At 36.7% G+C, this 19,447-nt stretch overlaps 2 protein-coding genes across 3 annotated transcripts; one reads left to right on the plus strand and one right to left on the minus strand.

Annotated features, from left to right (window-relative positions):
* Positions 1-15: 15 nt before the first annotated feature.
* On the plus strand, positions 16-5,589 carry LOC116300568 (G2/mitotic-specific cyclin-B). Of its 2 annotated transcripts, none has more exons than XM_031709447.1 (8): positions 16-166; positions 334-456; positions 585-806; positions 1,315-1,476; positions 1,747-1,983; positions 2,288-2,428; positions 2,902-3,012; positions 4,886-5,589. In XM_031709447.1, exons 1-8 carry the CDS (start codon positions 140-142, stop codon positions 4,976-4,978), a joined length of 1,116 nt encoding a protein of 371 aa, XP_031565307.1. In that variant the 5' UTR covers positions 16-139; the 3' UTR covers positions 4,979-5,589. The 2 variants fall into 2 exon arrangements, with proteins under 2 accessions (XP_031565307.1, XP_031565308.1); XM_031709448.1 differs by having other exon boundaries at positions 588-806.
* Positions 5,590-16,050: 10,461 nt separating this feature from the next.
* On the minus strand, positions 16,051-18,664 carry LOC116300560 (dopamine receptor D5). Its single transcript, XM_031709443.1, has one exon. The coding sequence runs from the start codon at positions 18,090-18,092 to the stop codon at positions 17,097-17,099; it is 996 nt and encodes a 331-aa protein (XP_031565303.1). The 5' UTR covers positions 18,093-18,664; the 3' UTR covers positions 16,051-17,096.
* Positions 18,665-19,447: the final 783 nt, after the last annotated feature.

Genomic DNA, 19,447 nt, shown 5'->3' on the forward strand with positions numbered 1-19,447 from the left:
GCATCTTACGTTTTACAAACGAAGTAACTGCAGGAAAGAAGTAAAGTCAAAACGCTCAAAGAGAAGCTAGTAGAACAAGTTTACCTTACAGTGAAATTCTCTTACTAAAAAAGTAGTAATAACCAAGGATTCAAAAGCTATGGCTGCCATACGTCGTCTTGGAACTGTGAGTATAAACATTTTAATTTTTTCAGTTAGCCGTTCGTAGTTTACAAACTAATTTCAAAAGCTACTAGTACAAGATTTTGAATTTGTCAGCTAGCTACTAGTAGATTAGTTAAGACATTAACAAGTAAGTTCGTGTTAACACTTTGTATTTCCTGTTCTTTTTAGCAAACTCTCCCATTCCAGAAAGAAAATGAAAATCCGCTTGGAAAAGGTTTCTCTAAGGTTTCAAGACCGCGTGCTGCCCTCGGAGACATCGGAAATAAAGCAACGGCTTTCAACGACCAAAAAGTAAGAATTAAGCTTATTTGATACCGTTAAAGGATCATATAGGCTACCAGTAATATAAAATTTTGCCAGCTGCATTATATTTCTGAAGGAAAGTTCTAACTTTGACTTTTGGTTGACATGTTTATAAGAAGACTCTCACGAGATCGAAGGCTTCGTCCCTTCTCCCAACTGCAATTAAACCCGCTAAAGATGAAAAATGCGAGCCTATGGACTTGGCAGATGTTAGCGAAGCATTGGCTGATTGTCTTATACCATGCAAAGTAGAAGACATCGACAGAGAAGACTTCAATAATCCTCAACTGTGTGCTGAATACGTCAACGAAATCATGCGTTATCTTAGAGCAATGGAGGTGAGTCCAAATTCAGAAGTTCTCAATGGGGCACAAATTGAATTTCAGCATAAAACCTTTCTTATCTCGTTCTAAAATATTGTAAGCTTATGCTAAGCTTGGAAACATCCGAGCTCATTTTGCGAACGTTAAAGTGCGCTTCACTTCAACCTTTTCAAAAAGTATCTTGAGCGATTCCAAAACGAGTTGCGTTCACTGGGTTGCCTGTATCATGCCAAGGAGTAGCACATATGAAGAGTTTGCAAATTTGTTACCTTGTATATCTAGACTTCTTCCCTTGAGGTGTTCTATCTATAATACTAAAGTAATTGCAGAACCTATTATCTTGGAATAGAAAGGAATGCCTATTCCGTCTTGTCGCAGTGCAAAGACATTAATCAACATAATTTGCCAGAGTATTTTTATTTAGGCTGGTTTACGACAGGCAACCAAGAAATTAGAAGGACAATTTTATTCTTGCTAAAAGTTGATGTATATAAACATAAGCTTATCTTTTTTTCTTTTCCAGCGTAAATATAGTGTGTCACCAGATTACATGAACAGTCAGAAAGAAGTAAACGAGAAAATGCGCACAATTCTAGTCGACTGGCTGATTCAAGTCCACACAAGATTCCATCTCCTTCAAGAAACTCTGTATTTAACAATATCAATTATTGATAGGTTCTTAGCTGTAAGTATAAAATATTTTCTTCGAAGCAGTGTTGTTACAGTACTTTGAAATGAGACGAAGCACTTTTATTTAATCTATCATGCAAACGGGAAAATAGGCCAATTGCAAGAAATAACCACATAGCTTCCTTTATTTACCAAACTCATATCCAAATTCCTTTATAAGATTCTTTGAATTTCTAGATATGAAGTATTTTAGCATATGATACTAATGATTATACCACTGTGTTTTGTCTCCAAGAATAATTATATCCTTTTTTCTTGTTTACAGAACTATCAAGTTACCAAGCAAAACCTTCAGCTTGTAGGTGTAAGTGCCATGCTACTCGCATCCAAATATGAAGAAATGTATGCACCAGAGATTGGAGACTTTGTGTATATAACAGATAATGCTTACACAAAACGACAAATAAGACAGATGGAAGCTCAAATTTTCAAAACCTTAGAGTTTAATCTTGGAAAACCTCTCTGTCTCCATTTCCTTCGCAGAAATTCCAAGGCTGGGGGTGTAAGTATGCTAAATTCTGAATATTTACCTTGATAACTATTATAATCATAATATTTATAATAATGAGTTTGATTCCTTTGGAAGTTTGTACTTTCCTTATATGCTTCTTGGTGCTTAAGTTATCACTGTATGTGATCAATTTAATTTTTTTTTATCCTTTAAATTTATGCTAATATTTTTAACCACATTCTCATTAAAAAATACAATTTTCTTAACCAAAGGAATATAGTTGTATGTTGTACTATATACTTAGGTATACTCCTAAGGTAGTTATACTAATATAGAAATATATTAATATTTTAAGGTTGATGCTCAAAAGCACACATTGGCTAAATATCTCATGGAAATCACCCTTCTGGATTATGGCTCCATCCAGTTTCTACCATCTGAAATAGCAGCTGCTGCCCTTTGCCTCTCCATGAAGCTGCTAGACAACTCTGAATGGGTAAAATGTTTTGTATATAATGTGACATTTCTCAATCCTCAGCTAAGCCAACATTTAAGATCCTGAGATTTTACAGCCAAGCCTACTTTTGTATGATTGCCCCACACATTTTCCTTGATGCCTTCCAAGCATTCCAGGTTTGTGTGATCAAAATGGAGCCAAAATTTCAACATACTGATGTCCATACATAGAATGTTTGAGATTTATCAACCAAGCATTGAAATTGGCATGTTCAAACTTTGTATTGTAATCTTCTTTTTGGTGAAGAAAGGAAATGAAAATTGTTGACATTTCACAGCACAGTTTGTCAGTTTTTCCATTTGAATATTAAAATTTCTGACAAATTTGTCCTTTTGTAAGTTCAATTTGCAATGCATACCTCATTGGCCCTAGAGCATGCACATATGCTGAAGGAAACGATTTCGAGCCTCCTTAATGTACGTCTTTCTTTTTCAATCTTGATTTTTTTTCAGACTCAAACTCTAGAGTATTACAGTACTTATACAGAAACGCATTTGACAACTTGTATGAAGAGAATAGCAAAGCTTGTGTTGAAAACCAAGGATAAAGACAGCAAAGGAAAGGTATGGTAAATCTGGAGAAATTATGGAAAATATTTGGTCTGCTCAACTCTTTTTTAACTGATTAAGGTTTATCCACCTCTTTATACTTTAACCTGATAATTACATGCTGAATCATTCTTGTCCTGTATAGAATATTTATCAGCTGCATCTATTTTGGAGTGAAATGCTTTGAACTGAAAGCAGATTGGTCACTTCATGTTGTGTCCTAGTGCACCATAGCAAGGCAATGTGCAAAGAACATCTTTGCAGCACAAAATGTAAAATCATTCTTGAGAAGTTGTCTTTTACAGGAAACTAAACAATGCCATTTTATAAACAAAATGTCCAAAAAAAAAGTTTTCAAGAGCACTTTTATATTTTGCTTAATCTTTGCATGAAGCCTTGCTATGATGTACTTGGAAAGACTATCATTGCAAATCTGCAGGAAGAGAATAGGGGCTGCCCCCTTATTCTACCCTCTTTCCTTGCTACCTATTATGCTACGACTCAATTCCTTGAGCAAGAACCAATCTTTGGGACGTTTTTTGAGATTTTTTTAACATATACATAATACCAAAAAACAATATTAGATCTTATTAACCGAGTGGGAGGTCTGTACGGGATAATCTTGACCGAGGTTGGAATGTACAGACCGATCGCAGCGAGGTCTGTACCTGACCGAGGTCAAGATTATCCCATACAGACCGACCAAGCTCGGTTGATAAGAGTTTTATTATACAGTAAAACCCCTCTATACCAGACCCTCAGTATACCGGAATTCTCTATAAACCGGACAAAAGTTTTGGTCCGGAAATTTTTCCCATATATCTTTTGTAAAATAAACCTCAGTAAACCGGAACCTCTCTATTCTGGAAACCGGACGATAATTTCGGTACCAAACACTATTTGACAATAGAATTCAACCCCGCTAGTCCGGAAGAACGTACCTTTGTTTCGGAACTACCATCACTAACGTATTTGCGGGTGTGTAAATTCTACTAGTCTACAGGGACAACTTCTGAACTCACAAGATCATCGAAAATATTTTTTTATAAAAATAGTAAATCTTGTTCACAAATAGACACATAAAGACTAATTAATTGTTTTCAATATATAAATGCTCAAACAGAATGCATAACGAAGGTTTAATAGTGTTGAAAAATACTAAAGATCGAATGGTTCGCAAAGTTGCGGCCTCCATGTTTTTTCATGTCACATGGCTTTGGGGTCATTCCCAGTCCATTTTACCGGGGATTTTGTTCAGATCGTATTAAGAATGTTTCTTCTTGGCGTTCTTTTGAAATAAAAAGTAAAGAATTTGCTTAGTTTTTGATCTTATTGTTGATATTTTTACTTGAACTTTCGTTTACGTGTTTGTTTATACTGATGCTAAACGATTAGACACAAACATATTTTCAATAGGTGTGATATCGCACCTATTCAAATCGAAAACAAAAGTAATTTGCAAAAACCTCAGCATACCGGAACCCTCGCTAAACCGGAAATTTTTATCTGTCCCAGCACTGTCTGGTATAGAGGGGTTTTACTGTATGACCACTTTTCATTGAAAAGGACAAAATGTTTTCGGCGTAATATTAATATCGGACCGGTTAATACCAGAGAATCTAGACCAGTCCACAATGCGATCTATCCTATCAGATTGCTCGATTTGCTAGTGTCCAGGCTTTAAAATTCATGGTCATATAAATATATATTCTATTATGAATAGTTTGAGAAGCTCTTTGCTTCATACTTGATTGGGGTTCCAAATGTCTTGTAACCATAAAAGCACTCGACTTTTGAGCAAAAAAGAAATCTCACTCTTTTGTGATGTATTACTTACCCAATGACACCATACTTTGTAGAGCTCTAACAAGCTGTTTTTTACTTCCAGGCTGTTTATAACAAATATGCCAGCAGCAAATTCATGAAGATCAGCACATTGACATGTTTAAGCTCCTCAACCATTTTTGACCTATCAGAATAGTTTATTTACCAATATCCTAGATGGTTACTGAGCAATGTATAGCATAAATTACAAAGTTTCTTTATTAATTTTATCCAAAATAATCATCTTATGTATATAGATTTTGCTACTTGGTGTTCTTCAATTCCATTATGCTTTGCAGATTTTAATGTAAGATGCTAGTTATGATTTTGTTAACTATTGGTCGTTACTATGGAAATCACTAGAGTTTGGAAATATATGTATCACATGGGGAGATTATGTATTATACTCAAAGGCGATCCCGTGGTACACAATAATCTCATTACGAGACGTATATTCTAAAGGAAGTTTTACTACTCTCTCAAGTGATTTCCCTAGTATTGATTATTCAAAATTTTAGTACAATATTTTTACTAGTATTATATGGACTTGGCAATTAATATAACTTGTGCAAAACACAAGTACTTATCTTAAGCAGTTTCGTATACATAAACAGTCTTATATCTCTCTATTTAAAACTAAAACAATAGACTGCAATATTTACTTCCAAAAAAATTTGGTTTTTTTTCAAATATTTGCACTCTAACTTAACTTGATTATGTAAAGCATACTTTGAGTATGAAAGAATTAATAAAGGCTTAGTAACCAAGTAGAGTTAATGTTTTAATTTTTCTTTAGTACTAAGTCACATTGTAAATATTAATTACCATCCTTTAATTTGAAAATAAAAATTCCATTTGAAAAAAAAACACTAATGTTTGAGCAGTCGATATTTTTTTAGTATCTGCTTGTGGTAGAGTGCAAACAATATAACCGTGAAACTTTAGTAATACTAAATAGCACAATTTCATGCACATTCCATTGTTTTCTATTGTTTTAATTAGCACTATTTTGTACTATTTAGTAATTAGTGTTTCACGGACTAATTGTTTGCACTCTATGGTATCCTGACGTCATCGAGCTTAAATATGCATGGGAATGGAATAAAAGCTTTTCGTAATTTGCATAAGTACTTAATATTTAACAAATAAAACGGCTTTTTCCGTGCTCTGTTCAGTAATAAAGAACACAGAAAGGTGATCAGTAAGTACGAAAGAATTGTAAGGAGAAGGATGAGCCGAAGTTTTCTCACACTTCTCAAGTGCTTACGGCGCTTCCGTGTGCTTTATTTACAACGGAGCATGGAAAAGGGCCACTAGAGTCTGGAAAATATTACCACAGGAATTAAGTCGGCTAACAGTATTAGGGAGCGGTCATTATTTATGGTGAGATAGGGGGTGGGTGATTTTGAGGAGGGGTTACGTATTTTCTTGTGCTTTCGAATTCAACACGACTTATAATGCAGTTAACTTTATCATTCTTCAGTGCCTTGATGCCAGCTAGAAGACTGTATTTGTGCAAGTACTTGTCAAGTTCATGTACTTTCAATTTTTTTATTTTTCCATCCAAGACTAGTTCCATCCAGTCATAATCATCATTTTTTCCCCTCAAGGTCTTTTTTATATTTTTTCCTCTGTGTAGCTCTCATCTCTGCTTCCTGTTTTAATATCTTTAGATGACAAAAGTACTCTAACATGCTTTACATCTACAGCAAACTTATTAGCGAAATGTATAAACATCATTTTCTGTTTCCAAATTAAACTCTGTAGGATCGTTGAAAGCTTTATTGATGTTGGCCAATCTTCAGGATGCCTGTTTTTAGATTGGGTTTTGAAAGCTTTTGATGGTGTCCAGGGTTGTTAGATTCAGGAACTGGCTGAGGTATCCTTTCCTGTTGTGGACCAACCCAGTCATGATTTTTACAAAATTGGCAAGAAAGGATCCCTGGGCTGTTGAATGATCAAGTGCAACCGAAGTCATGGGCTGACAATTATGAGTACCAATTCTGTTTACAGAAGATATCTGATTTGCAAAATTCTTGTGAACGTCTTGAAACTACCCTTAAATAATGTATCATTTACTGAAAAACAGCTCCAAAGAAAGTTTCCTCTGCCATATCTGCAAGTTACAAACAAACAAAAAAGAAAGTGCTCAACAACAAGAAAAAAGCTACCAGAGATAAATATAAGCGTATGATAAAACGAAGTATTAAAGTTTTAGGTATTATTTCTAACCCACAAGCAGTAGAAAGACTAGCAGCTGTTGTTGAGTGCAAAGAAAAAGTACCAGAAAGTGATGATCAACAAGTTACTGAAAGTGAACTAAATTGATTGGAGTTAGGGAGGTTAAGAAATCGTGACAGTGATATTTTGCACTATCTTTTTTAGAAGGGTGTATTTGATCCTCTTGTAGCAAAACGTGTTGGTGCAGTCTTGGATGTTTTCAAAGAAAGGAGTGTTGAACAATTTGAAAGTGATGACTCTCTGATTGTGACGACGGTCACTGTTTTATTCATTTTATTATATAGTTACTAATTTCATTCCGGTATTGAATTTATTTACGTAAAAACAAAAGCGCTCGCAGGATCTAGCAGCACTTCGCGCGCGCGGATGGCGTCGTCAGAACTGTGCCCTGTTTACTAATATAGCATAGTTTTCGACCAATGAGAGCGCACGTGCTATCCTTACTATAGAATAATTAACAAACAAATAAAGAAGCTTTTACCGTGCTCCGTTTAGTAATAAAGCACGCAGGAAGGTGAAATAAGCACGATATCTTTGATGATATCTTTGGGCTTGGTGGTGTATACCGTATTTACTCGTTCAGACGCCGCCGCCCCCGAATAGACGCCGCATCTGCGGTGTGGCGTTTATTTGAGGAAATAATAATTTATGATAAATAATGATAAAGAAAAGGTATATTTCAAGTTTAAACCAGCAACGGAAATTCATTTTCTTTTAGAACGTAACAACATTTTCAAGTTCAAAGTGACTGTACTCTTTTGTCCTTGCGTTAAGTTCTCTTTCAAGAATTCTTATTGAATAAAGTAATTTTGAATAAACGACCCAAATAAACGCCGCAGCTGGACCACGAGAAATTAGACAACGCCGCGGCGTCTAAACGAGTAAATACGGTACGTAGTTACCCTTTTTACATCGGTCGAGAAAGTTCCATAAAACGGGCAAGCTATAGGTGACATTAGCTAAAACGATCGAATCAAATAAATGGTTCAGTTCAGCTTGTTGAGGCCCTCTTTCCGCGAATACCTAAGAATATACAGAGCCTTGCTGGTTAGTGATTTTGTTACGTATATGCTTGCTAACCTCTTCAATCGCTACTTTTCTTCTGTCTTCACATCTGATTGCATCGACACACCTCAAGGACTGAAACTAATGACGGCTACGGAGGACATGCACCACGTGTTCAAAAAAGGCGAAATCGATCTTCTTGGAGAACTATAGACCTATCTCTTTGTTATCCCAAGTTTCCAAAGACATTGACCGTTTCGTATTAATTATATGAAAGATCAAGTAACAAGCTTAATCAACACAATTTCAACATGGATTCCTACCAGGCAGATCTTGCACTACTCAACTTATAGGAAGTTCCTGTCCACATTTTTTTAAATTACACAATTTAATACAGTAACTAGAATTACACAGAGTAATTTCCATCTAGGCCCTTTCTAGATAGAATTGGAATTTAGAAGTGTATTTTTGCGCAGGGAGGAATACCGGAGAACCCGGAGAAAAACCCTCGAAGACAGGAGAGAAACAACAAACAACTCCACTCACACACGAGTCCGAGAATCGAGCCTGGGTCGCATTGGTGAGAGGCGAGCCCCATCACCGCTACGCCACCCATGCTTCCGATCATATTGGAAGCCAACCTGCTCTGACCGTGTAAACCAAAATGACGTAATCTATCTAGATATGTCGAAGGCCTTAACACGGTATGCACCTATCTCATCTTCAGGGTAACTCATTCTTGTCATATATATTATGTGGTAAGGTCTGCAATTCTTTTAGCAAAAGGATAACACCTTACGGTAGTAGGTCTAGTTATTAGGCAGTCGCAAGCTAAACTAAACCTTTTTCCTGTGAAACATTCTATGATCGTTTAGCATCATAAAAGGCATCCAAGTTCAGTTCCACGCATCTTGTTGAAATAGATTAAGTAATACTTGAAGATTCACTCAGCATAAAGATTAAAGCTGGGGCTTAAAAGATTATAAACTCAAAAGATCAGTCGTTATGAAAGGTATGAATTCTTCGTACTGAAGAATTCAGAAGAATCCGTTCTTTTAAAGAAGGCTCGCAATTTGTTCACTATTATAACCACGACCATTAGAATCTGAAAAACATTTTTCAGCTAAAATCACGCAAAAAAAGCAAGATCACTGGCAGCTACTTATCGTAATGGCACAAATGATGATCAGCTAGTTTGAAGCTCATATCTTATACTCATTAATTATTTATGAGCTCATCGACCAACCAGGGTTTCTTATTTGTACCACGTGCAGTAGTTTAAAACCCCATCAAATACTACCGCACCCATTTCAAAGCTTTAGTACTTTGAACTATTTCAAAGTCCTACTACTCGGACTTTGAAATATTTCAAAGTACTAGAACTTTGAAATAAAAAAAGACATAACAAAAAGAGTATAAGATGTCGTGTCAAACACTCGCACTGTATTCTATTGGGGTTTCGAAATTCCACTCGGATTTTGAAACCCCAATAGAATACAGCAACTCGTACTTTACGCCGGTCATTTTTATTTCAGAGGCCGACAAAATCGCAATAGGCCTATCCCGAATTCGCTTGACTGGTCACGAAACAATGGTTTCAAGTCGAAGTTGAATTTGATGAATAAATGAATCAAGTTCAACCTCGACTTCAAACCATTGTTTCGTGGTCAGTCAAGCGAATTCGGGATAGGTCTATTAAGCAAATTTCAATAACGAAAAGATTTTCATAAGTCAGAGATGGAATAGCCAAATTAACGCATTCCTCAGGTAATGATTCATGATATGATTTTATTTGAGCATGTTTAGAGTTTTAAATGCGACAAAAAGCGCTGAGAAATACTCTACATTGTCGACAAGACAATGAGACATATCGACAAGACTTGAAACTTCCCTTTTCTTAGATGCTAAAGTCTATTAAAGTATTTGACCAGTAGGTGGGTCGCTGGTGTCTCTTCAGGGGTCGTGGAGCATCCTAAAAAGTGACTGAGGGATTGGCTACGATTGGAAAATGTGTGCATAGACTATTGTGGGGAAAAGTAAGATAAAAGTAGGAGTTCAGTGAAGCTGTTCAATAAACTCGCAGATCGTGTCTTATCAGATCTCAAAACCAGTCGGTTTCGCCTCGAGCTTTTTATTAAACACCACTTCATTAACTGGAAAAAAAGCGGAAAAGGCGCAATTTAAAAGAAAAAGATTTTGTCTTTAAATACTTGAAATGCAACCACTAATTTAAAGTGCTATAATTCAAATCAGACTGAGAATTATATGACAACCAATGGAATACCATCTATAAACTTTTTTAAATATGTTACAGAATTCATGCAAACCCTTTGAACGGTAGGTCTGATAGCAGCCGATAAAAAAGCTAGTGTAGGCTGATTTATTCCGCATTACACTATTCTGAATATTAAACAATAATTGGATGAGGTTTTGGCGATATCCGGAATTAAGCTGAACCGTAACAATGTCGACTGAGGTAAGTGTTATTGGTCGAGACTTTGATAATAATTCCAGATATCATCAAAACCGAATTCAATGAACGGTTTTACTATACATTGTTTAAATGGATTAACTGATAATGCAAGAATAGAAACTTTATAATAAACGTTATTTTCTTAAAATTTTCAAGGTAATACATAAAAAGCAACCTACAGATAACCGCAGGCTCTTTTTGTAGATAACTGCCCACAGATAACCATCGAAAAATCGCTGGCGCATGCTGATAGCTAGAATATTATCTGTAGGTTCTCGACTAATGAGAATTTAGAGAGTGAGTACAATGCATAATAAACGCGTTTAGTTTTGGGGCTGATGCAAATATGTGTGGAGTGTTGAAAAATAAGGTGCGCCGAAAGCGCCGCAAATATTTTTGTGATATTTGACTTGAACACAATTCAAAACATAGTAACCCTCCCCTAAGCGGGGCTCCAAACTAATGGCTCTCTTCACCCAAAAAAATGTTTACGTGTTTATGATATTTACGTCTTTCTATATATCTTGAGGTAAAGACGATGTGGATGGGGCTTAACAGTTAACTGACAATTGGCCTAAAAATTAGTAGTTATAAAGAGGTAATTATAACTGGCATTTTATTATCAGTTTTGGTTAATATTATGTGAATAGGTGATGGTGGTGATGGTGGTGATGGTGGTGATGGTGGTCAGTAGTGCAGATCCATCAGTTCCAGTTGAGGAGATCATTCTAAGCATACCGAACTAATATGAGTCAATGATAACGAATACTAAGAACACAAAGACTTTAAAATTCATTTGTGCGCTCCCAAACGTAACGTGACTTACGCTGCTTGACGATTCACGCACATGCGCTATCAATCAATGTCTTGGTAAAAATCACACCCACTTCTGAAAAAAAATGTTACTAAATAAAATTAAAAAGTAAAACATTCCTTGCTTTTATCAATCATTTGTTTAATCCTTAGTCAAACATTTACAGTCAATGCAAACAAAGAAGACCATGTGTTACCCAGGGTTATGTACCGAATATTAATGCGACCTTGTAATAAAAGGAATATGGGTAATATAATAAAGGCATTGATCAATAGAGTAGGTTAAATACTAGTTAAATAACTCCTGCTTCGTCTGCTATGAAAATAATTCGCTTTTATTCCTGTAATTCAAATTAGCAATTTAAATTAGTTCTTGATAGGTTTGCACGCTACGTCATCGCGGTCATGTTGGTACCATTTAACAAAAGATTTCTCATTAGCATCTATTGTTAATAATGGTACCACAATGGTCGCCATTCACATTGTCTCAATGCGCTTTACATTTGTGACCAGTGGAGGACTTTACGGGCTGCATATTACGACACTATTAGCAGCCGTGCAGCTTGGGATAGACTGTTGTACCGGGAGACAATTCCCTACTGTTACACGAATAATTCAACAGTTTCTTTTATTTCCCTCATTTTACTGCAGATTATGAAGGGTTGGGAGACAGGGTCTACGGTTTACAGTCCTCTAAGAAGACTTGAAGGTCTAACCATTTGCAGATATTATTACAAAGGCAGCACCCTCTCCTCAGTTATTTTAAGATCCTGAGTGTTGGTCCTCACTCAGGACGATAACCTCACGATAACCTCTCGATAATATCAAGAAAAAAGACATCGAATCTACAGCACTAGATCTACTGATCCTTTTGAGCTTTATTGCACTTTTGAACAATGTTTATTGCTCGAGAGCCTCGGTATCGTGCAAACATTTTAATGCCGAACGTGACCTTTTATGTGAGCGATCACAAACCCAATACTTGCATGTACCTCTATATATGATCAATTCCTACTCATTATTAGTATGCAAATGATCTTTATCAGTGCTTTTATGCGAGTCAAATGTGTATCCAAAGTTATACGAAGACTTAGAGGCTCATAAAGGTCAGCCTTAGGAACAATCCCAAAATCCAAAGTCGTTGACCTAATTTTAGTATGCTTTTCTCAACGTGTGGGAACCTTGTTGGACTGACTGCGCATGACTGTGACGTACAGATTTCCATGTTCATGTCCCAAGTCCATGTTTGTGATACATAATTTATTTAGGAGCCAATTATTATTCAGCAGTGGTATGGCCAGTAGATTGTCAGGCATTGAAAATGATTAGTACTTTCTTACAATTCGTTGTGCAACATAATCTAAATGCTGCTTGTCAAAAATCACCAAAGAGTTTTCGGTAAATACATCTTATTTTCTTGTTTATTAACTTTCTCTCGTGTGCCAGTGGCCTGGGCCGAGTACCGCGATTTGCTATGAGCAGTTTGACTGTGGCCTGTAACGTTGTCCACAATGAGATCTGTACGAACTAAAATGTCAAAATCTTGAAGATTACGAATACACAAGAGAAAATGAACTAAGAGAAGGAATCTCTACCATCCATGCTTTGCATTTGCCATCATTTTTTTTTTCTGCGCACGCATACTGTGCGCAATGGCTACAATGTTTGCTCACGTTCTTTTTTGAAAAACACAAGAATAGAAAACATGAGCAGTACGCGCGTTCAGAAAAACAAACGATCAAATGAATGATTCTAAGAATAGCATCATCATTCGCGAGGATGCCTTCTCTTAGTTCATTTACTCCTGGCATACATTATGAGGTCGGTCCACATATACCGGGGAGTCGAAGTATTAAATCGGTGTCTTAACCACAATTTTCCCCCAAAGTCCAGGAAAAGAGCTAAAATTTTAAAATAGTTTAATTCCCCGCTCCGTCCAGGGGTCGGAAGATAAGAGTTTCCCTAGTGTATAACTTGTTGTGAATCTAGTTGAAGTGGAATCAATATTGTATGACATCTGATGGATCTGTTCAAACCAAAAGACCGATAAAACCTTGTTTTGGTTGTTTTATACTCCTGACTTGAGGCGGTAGGGAGGGAGTCGGTATGCTTTTGCATGTTGATGAGGAACACAGTATTAGCTATTACCTGTAGAAAACCACTGAGAATAAATATGCCACCGTCATCAAACGCTCATAACCGCTCACATCTCTCACTCCATCAATACAATTGCTTTTCCCAACAACGACAAAAAATATTTTAAAACAATGCGGTATGACCAATTATGTTGAAATGTAAAGGAAATGTATTTATTTGTGTATCTATTTATGGAAGGCATGGAGTATGCTCAAGCTCTTCTAAGCCATTTCAATCGGACACATAAAAAGAATTTTTTTCTAATATGCGCGAAACCTTTGCGTCTGCAGCCAAACTCATCGATACCTTAATTTGTGATCGTCCTATTTGCAAAGTGTTTTGGTCGGTTAATTGTGATTTTTCCTAATCGAAAAACAGTTTTTACTGTGCGTTTATTAAACTGGATAAACAAGTGTTGTGGGACGGAAAGCCGCAATTCCATGCATTTTTTAGTTATTCTCCGCTTTTTCATTAAGATGTCGGGTTGATTCCGACATTTATTCAAATACACTTTCTATGATCGAGTAGATACAAGTATTGCACATAATTCTGTTCAATTTATTTACCCATGTTAGTGCTTGTATCATGGAAAATGTTGTAGAATTGACATTTTTGCATTTATCAAATGATTCAGAATTGAAATGGACCAATTTTCCTTTTTTTTTTTTTTTTTTTCTTTTCTTTTCTTTTTCAATGCTTTTTTGTCTTCATTCTTTCCTATTGCAAATATTCCAAAACAAACCAAATTTTAAAATGCTGTCATACCAGTGTGTATTTTGCGGCCAGCCATCGACGGCAATGATAATTGAAATGGGAATGAAATTACCTACACGCTCTTTAATTATTTTCCGTTTTATAACCAAAAAAACACCGAACTGAACTGGTCACCGGTATCTTGAAGATACCAAAATAAGGTCGTCTCCAAATACAATACACGTTTCTCGCGACCTGTTCGCTGCAGGCGATCACTTCAAAAGCGCTCGTTAAATAAATTATGAGCCGTTTTGTTTTAGGTCAGTCTAAAGATAGCATGCCTTCTCATATCTCCTGCGGATATTTCGTATCTCATTCAGTGAAGTTCTGTAGTGAAATTTCATTCACTTTCGGTGGAGTTTCATTAGAATTTTCGACTGAATTAACAATTAGAGCGGCATCTTACCATCAGCTGAGGAAAATTGCTTTTCGCTGCTTGATAAAAGACCAATATTCCTCTCTGTTGGTGACGGTTTATTCCCGAAATTAAAAAGACACACACTGTTTGCCTTGTTTTGACCCCAAATTTGGGTCAAAATAAACTGATAAACTTAAACTAGGAGGAAAAGCCGAAAGGATTTGAACTTCTTATTTTAGCCGCCGGCTTTTGTTTTCGAATGGAAAAAAATACCTATACCTTGTACTTTCTCTACGTACCATAAGTTACGTTTTTCAGCGTGATTCTAGTCTTGTATATTATTTACTTCCCTCAGAACACATACATTTTGTGAATAATTGTGGATAAAGATGCGACCATAAATACTTTAAGAGGAACAACTCAGGACAAAAACATTCAACACAAAACTACGGACAATTGCTTCCAGAATCAAGCAAATCCAAAATAGACTACACACAGAGGTACTAACAAACATGGGGTGACCCCGAATCCAATCCACTTAGATTGCTTCAGTTGGGTCTTAGGTTTCGGACTTTCTTAATCGATCATATGCACAGTGTAAATGCTAAGCAGTATAAATGTCCATCTACACTTTTGGTTTGATTGTTTAAAAAATATTTTTTAAACATGCCTTACGCAACATGCGATCTTTTCGTTCCAATTGGGTTAGGAGCAGTAAATACAAGATGAAATCCGTAGCGGACCGGAAGGCCGAAATGCCTACGCGTGCCTTTACGTATACTTGGTAAATATGTTATCAGTAAAACACAGAGTAAATCTCTCTTTTGGTTAAGCAGCTTCTTGCGCAAGGAATGGCGTAGAAATGTAAAATGTTATCTGCTTCATAAATGCAATTGACAGAAGCAGTGGAAAACCAATGTCTTAATTGGACAACTCTAAAAATGTATCATAAAATACTTATAAATATAGAGATAACTAGTTTCCGTTACATGCCAACCCTTCTAGCCGGTATGACTCGGTACTCGAGAGATACCAGTCACGGAGTCAGTGTTACTCCAGTGATGTGGATAAGCTTAGATGAATGTTTATTGATAATTTGTGTTGACGTAAGAGCTCTTTTAGAACTTGTCTTCGTTAACAATGTGAAGATCATCTTCCTAGACGTCTGCTTGCAATGGAGCTTTTGTGTAGCCAATTTATTGAACTGAAGTAGACTTCTAGTTCTACTTAATTGACTCATTTGTTCAGCTTCTTGTGTACACTACAATTGTAAATAGCAATCATTTTAATTTGTCCCATTCTGAACACCTTTTAGAGCTTGTCTAGTCGACCCTCTTGTAATGTACTCCCGTTTTGTGTAACTGTTATTAATGGAATAAATATGAGGCGTTAGATAAGGATTCGTGAAAACGTGCACCTTACCAATCAAACTAATAACTTTGTCTGCATATTTGTGATGTGGCTTATATTTTATTCAAAAACACTGTCCATCTTAACACAACAGCGAACATCTGTACCCAGTTACTCGTATTATTTACAGCTAAGGTAGGATGGAAATTCTATATCCTTTTTAGTGGCTTAATTTCTCGTTGTTATTTCTATGCCATGAAAAGTGTTTTAAGTTTTTGACATTTTTGACCGATAAAGTTTCATCGAAAATTCTCCATTGGTACCTAGGTTAGTTTTGCAAAGCCAAGTTTTAACAAGATAGTCGTACGTGTGCTATATATGAAACCTCCCTTTATTCACGTCTGGGGTCGCTACGTTAACCTTATTAGTCTGGTATAAGATTAGTTCTGGCGTTTTAATATATGGTTCGGATCATTTTAGGTTAGATTTATTAAGTACAGGTAAATCATCGTGCACTCGCACGCAAAAACAACTCACTAGTGAATACCAGTCCACATCAATTAAAAGACAACCAGACGTTGAATATTTAGTTAGAATATATGATGTACTGAGTTTAATGAAGAACTTTGTATACTGTACATGTTACAATTTTAGGGTATATTCCGGCCAAATCATTATAGTTATCAGCTGTTCCCAAACCTTGCCAATCTAAGTAACATAAAGAATGGAAGTTAAAAATAACTACTAGCGTAATTCCCACTAGTAAGACGCGTATAAAAACGAGTATTCTTTTTTGCGAAATGGTTGTTTGTGAATCCAACCGCATCCACACGCTCACGACTCTTAGCGCTGCGAGGCGCTCGAATCTAAATAAACGATTCATGTCATTTGCAAGCTTTTTGCCCTCGCGCTGAAAACCACCTCAGGCAACTCTTGCATTTAAATCCATGACTCTCTCAATAGTTGATTCAATAAAAAAGCGGCTACTTCATATTTGAAGTTTATTGATCGCCGGTGTTGATCTCTCGGACCGTTCAAACCTCCATGAAATTAATGTAACGTTAGTCTTTTCTTGGGACACCTGCTGAACGAATACTCGAGGGTCTTTTATTCACACCATGCATGTATCGGTTTAAAGAACTTCCTTCAGTGTTGACTCGTTTGCGAGCATGGAGATTTCTTGGAAGTCGGGGATTTAGGAGACTTTGGGGGGTGAAGCTGATGCTTATCGTTCGTGCTTTTGGTCCTTCGATCTGAAGTTTGAGGTAGAAGGGAACTCGAAGTTTCCTGGAGGCATTGGAATCTAGTTTTTCTCAATCGTAACATTTTTTGGAAGGCTTTACGGAAGTCAGACTTGAAAAGAGCATAAATAGGGGCATTTGTTATAGAACCCATACACAAAGTGTACCATGATATAGTGATCAACACCTCTGGTACTAATGTCTCTACAAGGCCAATAGCTTCGACCGTTGTCATGTACACGACTGGAAGCCATGTCAAAACAAAGATACCTGCAATTAGGGCAAACACTCTTGCCATTCTTGCTTCTCCAGTAACTCTTTTGCCTTCCTTTAAGGCATCTTGATCAAATCTAAGGTTTTGTAGCTTTGCTAGCTTTCGAACCTGACGCGAAACTTCACGAAATATCATGACGTATGCCACAAGAATAAATATATAAGGGATAAGAATTCCAATTATAAGAATTCCAAAGAGATATATTTTGTGCGCCGATCCGCTACGGTCACCGTCGTATGCAATTGGTATGAGGGTGATTCCTATGGGTAATACCCATGCTAGCATCACAATCTTGGTAAAATGCTTTGCCATAGTAACGTGATAGATAAGAGGTTTCATGACTGCAAGAAATCTGTCCAAAGTTACAGCAAACATATTGGTAACGTTTGCCATCAAGATAACTGCGACCAAAAAACCGGCTGCGAGAGAGGTTGCGTCGTGGATTATGACAGGCAGCAGAACAGCACCGAAGAGAACATCTGACAATACTAAAGACACGACAAATCCATTATTGAAGGTGCGTAGAATACGATAACGGTAAACCATAAAGCAAACCACTAGACTTTCCACTGTGATTATGAATCCAAGTGTCCCCAAAGCAATCGAGTTTCCAATACTCATACTCATTTTCGCAAAAGGCTGAGATGCTATAAGTGTTTATGTTCCCTTCTGATCGGCTTGTTCGTCTCTGCTGTTGTTCTTCTAATGAAACAAGACTTTCGCTCCTAAGTATCGCTTTTGTCTCTTTTAGAGCTGTATGTTGAGTTTCCTGTGCTATTGAACGGTCTCAACTTCTCCTTACCAAATCACTGAAAAAAGAATCAAATGATTTCGGATATCGATGCTATCCCGTTTTTAAGTGTACAAGTTCCTTTACATTTGGCACCCGAATTGTGTCGTTCTTAATACTTGTATTTTATTACCGTCCTTGATGTAGTGGTCTGGCTGACGTAGTTCTTGGCCTTGAGGAAATCACGATCCTCGGTGATTGACGAAAGAACCTAACCTCCTTTAGTGTACTCCACAAAGCTTATTAGGGTTAAAACCGACCCTTCAATCATTAAAAACAACCAATCAGATCCGGGCACCGTAAGAGAACGATGTATAAAGCCGTCCAGGCGCGAGCTTTAGATATTTGGTGCTACAAAACACTTGTGACGTATTTGAATGGTATACAAATCTTTCTTCCTGTAGATTGACAAGTTACCGACTCCTAGTCAATGTCGTACCATGCCAAGCTCCAGAAAAAGCCTCGTCAGTAACCTGCGTCACCTGCGAATTTCTAAATATTGATCTCGAACTGTCGGGCTTCTGTTGATGTAGATATGTTTCCCTGTCGGACAACAATTATCTTTTCGGATCTCCTGTTTTGCTTCTATGAATGGTAAATTACCTTGAAAAGCTGGCTGGATCGCAGTCGGATTCTCACCTGCAGTCAAAGAGAATGATACAGAATGAGAACTTCACAATAGTGGTCGGAAGAAAAGCCACCCGCACCATATCCGTCACTTCTGAATTAAACCTTTAACTTTTATTGATGGCACATTCACAAAAATATATATATACATAACAAGAATCCGAACTGAACATGAATATTATTCTAAAATCATAAGACAATAGTTTAGCCACTAAACAATCGAGTTGTCAAGTTTTTTTGCTATCTATAGCTATCATGATGCTCTTATCTTTTAGCTTACGCATGTTAGCAAAGTTAATAGCTGTTATTGACAGAGGATTGATAGCTGGGTCGATAATTAGTTAAAGTAATTATTGGATAATCTCCATTTCAATAAATACCACATCCAATGGAATCCTGTCATCCTGTTTACCAGCACCAGTCATATGTTTCGCTGTTATACGCCCTGCAAAAACTATATTCCTAGCCTGTGTACCAAGTACTACTCATACTAACTGCTTTCGTTGTCACGTCAGATAAACATACGTGGTCGCCTTTTTTAGGTACATGTTAATATTAATCGGTT

The sequence above is a fragment of the Actinia tenebrosa genome, unplaced genomic scaffold (assembly GCF_029948245.1).
Source record: "Actinia tenebrosa isolate PJP-AT-01 unplaced genomic scaffold, QUT_ActTen_1.0 PGA_scaffold5__44_contigs__length_20552954, whole genome shotgun sequence".
In the NCBI taxonomy this organism is placed as follows: domain Eukaryota; kingdom Metazoa; phylum Cnidaria; class Anthozoa; order Actiniaria; family Actiniidae; genus Actinia; species Actinia tenebrosa.